General features: G+C 35.8%; 1 protein-coding gene across 2 annotated transcripts; it reads left to right on the forward strand.

The window, feature by feature from the left end:
- On the forward strand, positions 1-9,205 carry krtcap3 (keratinocyte associated protein 3). 2 transcript variants are annotated; one of them, XM_081347809.1, is made up of 7 exons: positions 22-127; positions 738-922; positions 2,527-2,586; positions 3,203-3,391; positions 7,019-7,153; positions 8,295-8,396; positions 8,497-9,183. In XM_081347809.1, the coding sequence occupies exons 1-6, from the start codon at positions 115-117 to the stop codon at positions 8,388-8,390; spliced, it is 678 nt and encodes a 225-aa protein (XP_081203935.1). In that variant the 5' UTR covers positions 22-114; the 3' UTR covers positions 8,391-8,396; positions 8,497-9,183. The 2 variants fall into 2 exon arrangements, with proteins under 2 accessions (XP_081203934.1, XP_081203935.1); XM_081347808.1 differs by having other exon boundaries at positions 1-127; positions 8,295-9,205.

Here is a 9,205-nt window from a genome sequence, read left to right on the forward strand (position 1 = left end):
GCACAGGTGAGGCGCGCGACCGCGCGTGACGTCGTCGAGCATGAAGGGAGGAACCTGCGTTTTATATCCATGAAGTTTTTCTTTAACTAAGAGCTCAAATACATAATTACAGATATGTGTGATTTCGGTAAGTGACTAATTTCTTTCTTTTTTATTGCACGTACGAGAATTATAGTTGATTTATAGGTTAACTGAAGACATAAAAAGAGGGTTTCCAGAGAGGAAAGCCTCCGACAATCAGTTATTTGTTCTCGCCATGTCTGTTGTAATATTTAAATTTTTCGCGTTTTTTATTCACTGTAAAAAAGAATATTCAGCAGCTGGATGAACCCTTAGACACATTATTTTATACTAAATCCTGCGAAAGTAGGCCTAAATCAGCGCAGTTTCATGTAGTAGTAGACACAAATGTCATTTGTGTGTGTCACGCTATAAATGAACACAACTATAAACATTATGAACTATATAAAAAAATCAGTTAATATATATTGCAAAAATATTATATATATATATATTTATATAAATTTTATTGAAACAAAATGTATGCTAGTGCATTAGAATATAAAATATCAAAACTAGTATCTTTCCTTGAAATAATAAGCACAAAAGCACTGGTCAACTAGTTAAAAATCATGGCAAAATGTTTACTAAACGTAGCAGTATTTGTGTAGGCTATCTAATGCAATGACATTTGTAAGTGTGAGAGCACTGTGTGAAAGTACACTATATTAATGTAGACAAGCAGAAGGGTCCTGGGCGGCTGATGAAGAAAGGATTGACGCTCATCGTCATTGGTCATGTTAATTTCATCCTGAGCGCTATTCTTCATGGCAGCGTGTTACGCCACGTATCCAAACCTAGCAATGAGATCTCAACGGAGTATACCGTATCAAACATCATCTCCGTCTCCTCAGGACTGCTGGTGAGTGATTACGCTTATGTTTGTCCCATCTGTAGCTCCTAAACTCCCAGTGAGTCTGAATCCTGAGAATATTCCCTCAAAAAGGGCATAGTCACATCATGTCACATCTACTGCTTATAATTTGGGTGTGCTGTGGTTTTCTTGTTCACCCAAATGAACTCTGCATATGCTGTTTTTACATATATTTAACACATTCAATTTGTTAGGCTTCCTGAGCAGTTTTAACATTTCTACGTTTTCCCACATAGCCAGAAAATGAAAGGGTGCTTTCACACTAGCACTTTTGGTACGCTCGCGGGTTCGATTGATGTTGCAGTTCACTTCATTTGATGATGTGAACGCTGCTTTCAGAGTGTGTTCACACTTGTAATTCGGTTATTTTGGTCTGGAGTGGACCAAAAAAGAAAATGACACATTTAGTCCTGGTTCGATTAGCATTAACACTGTAATTTTTTAACACCGAACCTAAAAATACAAAACAAAAAAAGCTGTTTTTATGACACAGCCTATATTTTGCGACGGAACTTGTCAAACATCCAGAACAATGCCTGGTCAGCACATATGAAGCTGAGAACTCGTGTAGAGCTTATAAAATGTGTAAAGGAGTCAAAACAGCGACAGGAATCCCTCCGTTGCCACACACACAAATATAAAGATCTGCTGTGAGGAGATGAGGTTCTGATGCTTGTATCAAACTGTGATGGGCAACATCGTGAATATGATGAGAAAAAACAGAAAATCCTTTTTAGGGTCGCATCTTGTGACATCATGTCCTGTTTTTGGTTCATTTACATGTCTTTGGCCCATGTTGCGTTCGTATTTCAGTGGTTTTGCTGAAACCAAACACCACTTGTTTGGCTTTGCACCAGGGTTCGTATGGCAGCGTTCACACTTATTCAAATTAACCGTACTAAAAGAGCAATCGCACCAGAGTTCGTTTTAATCGAATCGAACCAAACCTGACAAGTGTGAACACACTCTCAGAAATCAGGTGCGCACATGCACCCGGGTCTGAATAAAAAGGGTGGTCTGGGGTACGGTTCGTGTCATCTCTGGTACGGTTCGCTGCTGATAAGAACGCAATTGTACTAACTCACGGAGGTGAACCGCTATTGATGACGTAGGCTATGATTTGATAAAACTGTGTGTTTGTGTGTGTTCTCCCTTCTTTTCTTGACAAGAAAACACGCACTGCAAGCAGAGAATGCATGTCTCAATTCTGCTGGACTCCCACGTTCTTTAGTACATTCGTGGCAGATAGACGCAAGTGCCATTACTTGCTGACGCTTTGAAAACAAAACCATGTGTTAAAAAATCTGAATTTTAAAGTGAGGCGAGCAACTACAGTATGCATTTGGCTGATTTGCCATTTTGTCATTACCATATAACTGGGGTGAACAGGTGCTGCTTTGATGACGCAAGCCGACCACGGTTAGGACCCAAATCATGTAATTAGTGCTGTTGAATCGATTAATCACGATTAATTGCATCTAACATAAAAAAGCAATCGAACTCTGGTTCGATTCACGTAATCAAACCATGTGTGAAAGCACCCTAAAATTCCACTTATGTCCTCAAACGTTTTAAAATTATGTTTTTCTCAGAGCATCGCAAGTGGAATTGTTGCAATATTGGTGTCGAGGAATATTACCTACTCAAAACTAGTAAGTAACCTTTTCTCTGTTTTAGTATTATGTTTCTAAGGCCTTATCGCGATTGTTCTGTATACCACTACAAAAATACTATGTTCTTTCCCTGTATTATTTATAGTCAGCATGAAACAGAAGTTGCGATAAGTCTTAATTGTGACATACAGTACTGTGCAAATTCTTAGGCACGTTAGTTTTTTCACCCCAATAAAATGGGTTTAAGCCAGTTATTTATTAATTTTGATATAATGTGTCAGTGGGAAATATCAGTTTACATTTTCAAACATTCATTTTGCCATTAATTGTAATAATCCAGTGAGATTTTTGTATGCACGAGGAGTCTGATAACAGGTATGACCTGATCTCACCATCACTGTAGTCTGTCTGTGTCTTACTGTATATCCGAGTGAAACGGCTTCTCTAACAAGAAAAAATGTAAACAGCTTTTTTAATGCCAGCAGATACAACAACATCATAGATGTCACTGCAAGAGGAAGGGGAAGTTATTTTGATTCCGAGGGCAGATAAAAAAAAAAGAAAAAAAAAGAGTGATATTCCATAATAAAGCAAGAATTGTCCATTTTGATTTTATGGTGTCATTAACACGGCTCTGTTCTTCTGCTTCCTGCAGCACATCGGTCTGTTAGTGAGTTCCTTTCTGAACACCCTGCTCACGCTGGCATGTTTATTGGGGTTGATTTTGGCTATCAGTCTGACTATTTCAACCGACGGGAGTGGCCTCATGAAAGGATGCAATTCCACCAACAATGCACGTTCTCTGGTTATCGTCAACTGCCCTTTTGATGCCACTCGCATCTATGTGAGTCTTTCCACTGGAAAATTTCTTAAAACTACAGCGAAAATATTCTTAGAAATAGGGTAAACGTACCTATTAAGCTCAAGTACCCATTAAGCACACTACCATCTTGGAGCTCAGATTATAAAAAGAAACAGCAATGTATTATCCTATTTGATGTATTAACCAATTGATGTGTTTGTTACTATATACCTCCTGTAATTTTAAACCAATCAGACCATTGCACACTGAGATATGTGTGTCTATGTGTTCACACTGTCTGGCGGCTATTTTCAAAGCTGTCTGAAAACTTTCACCAGAAGAGGAGCCCCTCAGATGTGCATTTTTTATATGTTTAAGCCTTTATTTTGAAGAAGTACATCTTCTTATTGCAAAATTAAGAGATTAATGTTTAGACTTTTGAATATTATAACCTGGAACCTGGATGTGGGAAATAATTACAGTTAGATCTAAAAGATAGTTTTAGCAACATAGCCCAGATGCTACGAACATAGCTAGCTTACTAGCTGTATAAGATTGTGTGCTACATTAATATATTACTTCACAGGAATTAATGGCTTGTACTTTTAAATCCATAATATTATAATTTTACATTTTATTGATAGTCTGTGGTTTTAAACTGCTGTAATTTTTAAAGAATTCATATTATTGTTAGGTGAGCTTAAAGGGTGCACTACTATGACAATCACACAGCTTCAGTGTGACATCAATTAGAAAAAGCATAATTTCATAGATATTGTCTATAATAGTTGTTCATATTAAAATTGGTATAAACTTAATACATTACCTAGATTATTAATTTAGCTAAATATTTTCCTTTAAATTTTTATTTAATATTTATTAATTAAAAAATGTTTTTGCTCCAATTAAGCACAGTGTGTGCTCCCTTTAAGCTCACCCACATTAAACGTCTATGTAAATACTTAATAATCAGAATTTAAATATTAACTGATGGTTGTCACTATGTTAATCTTCAAAAAAATGATTAATAAACTTATTTTCACAGTCTTAAGACGACAAAAGCTAGACGAAACTATAGTGTATGCCCAAAGATGAAAGAGGCATGTCATACAAAGAAGGAGCCATCAGAAACCTGTCGTATCTGTCCAAGAAGTTTGGAGTAGACAGGAAATCTCTGACCCAGAGAGTTAAAGGGATACTCCACTTTTTTTGGAAATAAGCTCATTTTACAACTCCCCCAGAGTTAAACAGTTGAGTTTTACCGTTTTCGAATCCATTCAGCCGATCTCCGGGTCTGGCGGTACCACTTTTAGCATAGCTTAGCATAATGAATTGAACCGGACAAGACCATTAGCATCTCTCTCAAAAAAATTACCAAAGAGTTTCGATATTTTTCCTATTTAAAACTTGACTCTTCTGTAGTTACATCGTGTACTAAGACGGACGGAAAATGAAAAGGTGCGATTTTGAGAGTATAGTTCCTAGCCATATCAGCCTAGAAAATTTAAACTTTACATTTTCCGTCGGTCTTATTACACGATGTAACTACAGAAGAGTCGAGTTTTAAATAGGAAAAATATCGAAACTCTTTGGTCATTTTTTTGAGAGAGATGCTAATGGTCTTGTCCGGTTCAATTCATTATGCTAAGCTATGCTAAAAGTGGTACCGCCAGACCCGGAGATCGGCTGAATGGATTCGAAAACGGTAAAACTCAACTGTTTAACTCTGGGGGAGTTGTAAAATGAGCCAATTTCCAAAAAAAGTGGAGTATCCCTTTAAGGAGCACATTGGTTTGTTTTGTTATTTGATTTTTCAATATGGGTTACATAGCTGAACGTGGACTAGTCTAGATGTTGCAATGAGTTTGAATGACACATCACTATGAATAGGATAGGCTACCTGATCAAATTGAATGCCTTGTTGCTTGATTTTAGTGTTCTGTTTTTTTGTGATTGACTCTGTACCTTCAAATAAAACTTTTTTCAATTATTCCTTAAAAAGGTTGTTTAAAATAAACAAGATTTTTTAATAAAACTTGTTGTGAGCTTATTGGGAACAGGGGTGTGCTTAAAGGGTACAAAATGTACCCATTAAGCACAGCCAGACTTTTTATATTTAATGATGTACATCTTAATTGAAATACTTTTGTCATTTAAAATAAAATGAAATATTATAGTGTGAGAGATTAATATTTTATTTTAAAATAACTTCTTGTACTAAAACCAATATCTTGTGCACTAAAAATGTCTCAATGTAGATTTTGGTGAGCTTAATAGGTACGTTTACCCTACATCTGTATATACACATCAGCATATTACAATGATTTCTGAAAGATCACGTGACACTGAAAACTGGAATAATGATGCTTGAAAATTCAGCTTTACCATCACAGGAAGAAATTACATTTTAAAGGGGTCATATAATGGTACATGCACTTTTACAAGTTGATTGTACTGAAATGTGTGTTGGCAGTGCCTGTACACAACCATCATAAAATGATAAAAATCCATTCAGTGTTTTTTTTTTTTTTATCTTCTTATATGTTTTCCCCCATCTCAAATCAAGCCGTTCGATTTTGCCCCTCCCACGATTGTTGATTGACAGCAGCGTTTCAACCCTATGGTTTCAACACAGACCCGCCCTCGCTCGTGAGCGAGCTGTCAATCATAGTCCGTGCAGTCATTGTTGATACACTGGAGCACTGTCTATGAGCAGAATGGCATCTAAGCGATTGTGGTGTTCTGTTCTTGGGTGTAATAATGAACACAGCAGTCATTTTGATGTTCCTAAATCCGAACCGCTGAAGACGCAGTGGCTGAGTTTGTTTTCGAAGGGAATATTCCCCACGATCAACGTCAATGCTTTCATGTTTGCGCAAATCATTTCACACACAGTATAAAGCTGGTTTTGTTAAGAAGCTGCTCCTGAAAAAAGGATCGGTACCAACTATTCGTGTTCCTGCTGCACCTCCAGAAGAACTGAAGTGAGTGTAACGTTTTATTAACCTTTAGGCTATATTAATCTTTGCAAATCGCAAAATAACGTTTTATTAACCTTTATATTAATCTTTATATTAATCTTTGCAAATCGCTTGCACACTTCACGATGAATGCGGCTATTTTTACACTCAGGGTACATTATGGCATGTTTTCTATGTATGACGTTCTCAATATAATTCATAATCCCATGTTTATAATGAACAACGCGTTATGGTTATTGTGTTATTGTGTTACAAACAGTGTACGCACAGAACAGAGGGGTGGGGTGAGCAAAGCTCATTATCATTTAAAGACACATGCACTTAAACGGCGTGCTGAAAACAGAGCTGTTTTTGACCAGGTAAAATGAGTGTTTTCTAACAATACTAATGAGAATTTTTAATTAAAGTATATTACAAACTTTTAATTTAGACCCTAAAGAATCATATTAGCTTTATATGACCCCTTTAAAATATATTCATATAGAGAGCATTTATTTTAAAATGTAATAATACATCACAGTATTGCTGTTTTACTGTATTTTTGATCTAATAAATGTTCTTGATGAACAAAGATGACTTTTTTTCAAAAACATTTATAAAATGTTAATTATTGCAAATGTCTAAGCTCCAGTGTAAATGCTTGAATTGAGAATCTTGCATATGAAGGCTGAACTTGTTTCTCGTCCAGGACACAACCCTTGCTCTGTGGTTCACCTGTGCTGCGTTTACTGTGCTGGAGGCTGGACTGTCTGTGTGGTGCTTTATTGTGGGTCTCCAATTAAGAGGCATCGGACCCTGTGCTCAAAACTACATCAGAGAGCAGGTACAACTCTGAATATTCATGCAGGCGACTCCGCTGAATTAACCTGCTGTGTGTAAAACCAAAATCATTTTCCGAGGGATTTTCTATGGACTGATTATGGAAATGATTTTGCAGGGTTCAGAGCTCTTTACATTTATGCATTTAAGGCAGAATAAAGCAGGTGGTTTTATTCAAAGCTTCTTACAATGCATGCATTTATACATTTTGTCAGCCTTTCAAAGTGCTAGTTTTTGAAAACAATACCGTTATTATCTCCATGTAAACTACAAAAATGTGAATTTGTGAAAACGGAAACATGCACGTGTGTATTATGTGTTCAGTTTATTTGTTTCTTTGCAAAGCGACATCGCCAACTACTGGCCTGGCAGCAGAATACAGCATTTTTAGTAATTTTCGCGGATCCGTGTGAACGGAGATCGTTTTAACAACATTGTCATCGTGGAAAAAGCAAAGGAAAAACTTTTTTGTTTTTAGTACATAGCTGTCATGTAACCGTACCCTGAATCTTCAAACAAAGCGGTTTCAGACTCTTTGAGATGAGGTGATGTGCAATGTTTATTATGAGAATTTATTTATTTTTTCACTTTTAATGCATATAAATCTATTGTTTGAGGCCTCCACAACAAAATGAGAAACGGTAACACTTATAATAATGTTCAGTTGTAACATCATTTATTAAACATTTATGAAACGCATATTCATGTTTTGTAAATGATTAGTTAATCATTTACTAATCAGTTGTAAATGACTTATAACTGAATCTACAAAACATACAAACAATAATTAACATATCACTTATTAATCATTTATGAACGCATAGTCATGTTTCGTAAATAATTAGTTAATCATTTACGAATCACTTGTAAATGACTTGTAACGAAATTTACAAAACATACATAAAATGTTGGTATATCACTTGCTAATGTTATGTAAATGATTAGTTCATCATTAACTAACCATTTAGAAATGACTTGCAACTGAACGTTATTATAAAGTGTTACCCTGAGAAACCTTTAAAATAGCATAATTTGGGCACTTTCATTCTAAAAAGGTCATGTAGAACTGTAATTAAAAAACATAGGGATTAAAAAGAGCTATAATATGAGCTCTTTTTAATCAATGTGATTGCCTTTCATAACAGCTGGAAGAGGAGGCCTTGGCGTCAAGATCAAAGATGGACCAACACCACACAACTCAAGGAGAGCGTCTCATTGCACATCAGTCCGCCAGCGCTTAGAGAGAGGTGGGACATTTACTGTGGTGAAACGACATAATGCAAGTTTTCATTCATATGGAGTTACATTCTGCATTTGTATTAATTAATAATGTCAATTGTTCTGTAGATGATTTGAAGCACTGAGGTTGTGAAACAGATTTTATGCCGGTTGAACTCAAGTCAGTTGAGGATGTTTGGTCTGCATGTGTTCAGTCTACTCATATAGATTGTAATTAAACCAAAAACATATTCATTGTCATTTTCTGTAACTGTATACTGTATTACATGTTGTGCAGTTATCGTTTACATGGAAACTAAACGCCCAACTTAATTTCAATTTTTTTTTGATGTTTTGTTATTACATATACCAAATACTGTTTTATTTTACTTTAAAGGAAAGCAACTGCTTTACCGTCTACATGTGCCACACAGTGAGCTCTCTATAGCTAGTTGTCATACAAAGTCCAATATGCAGTATAGAGAGAGTGCCAGAGCGCCGTCAGAGACGTTAATCTGGGGTGGATTCAATGATGCAGAGAAAATCTCACACTCACAGATAATCTACTGTGATTACAGTAGTTAAATATTGACAGAGACATGACTGAAACTGTCAAAACACAGAGGTTTCCCTCTGCTTGATGCATTCAGTTTCATTTCAAAAGACTGCGTTTGTTTAGAGAGCTGTAATATAGTTTCATTCCTGACACGTTACTCAAAATCCCTCATCTCGAATGCAGAAAAGCGATTTATTATTTTTAATATTGTGATGTGTTGTTATCAATGTGCATTATATTTGAATAAATACATTTTAATATAAAAAATGAGTTTTCAGAAAT

This window comes from Scardinius erythrophthalmus (genome assembly GCF_964197995.2).
Source record: "Scardinius erythrophthalmus genome assembly, chromosome: 19".
Classification (NCBI taxonomy): Eukaryota; Metazoa; Chordata; class Actinopteri; order Cypriniformes; family Leuciscidae; genus Scardinius; species Scardinius erythrophthalmus.

Excerpts from the sequence above, each read along its gene's own strand:
- krtcap3 (XM_081347808.1), top strand. Across the intron at positions 923-2,526 it reads CCGTCTCCTCAGGACTGCTG|AGCATCGCAAGTGGAATTGT; the intron begins GTGAGTGATTAC and ends TGTTTTTCTCAG. Across the intron at positions 2,587-3,202 it reads ATATTACCTACTCAAAACTA|CACATCGGTCTGTTAGTGAG; the intron begins GTAAGTAACCTT and ends TGCTTCCTGCAG.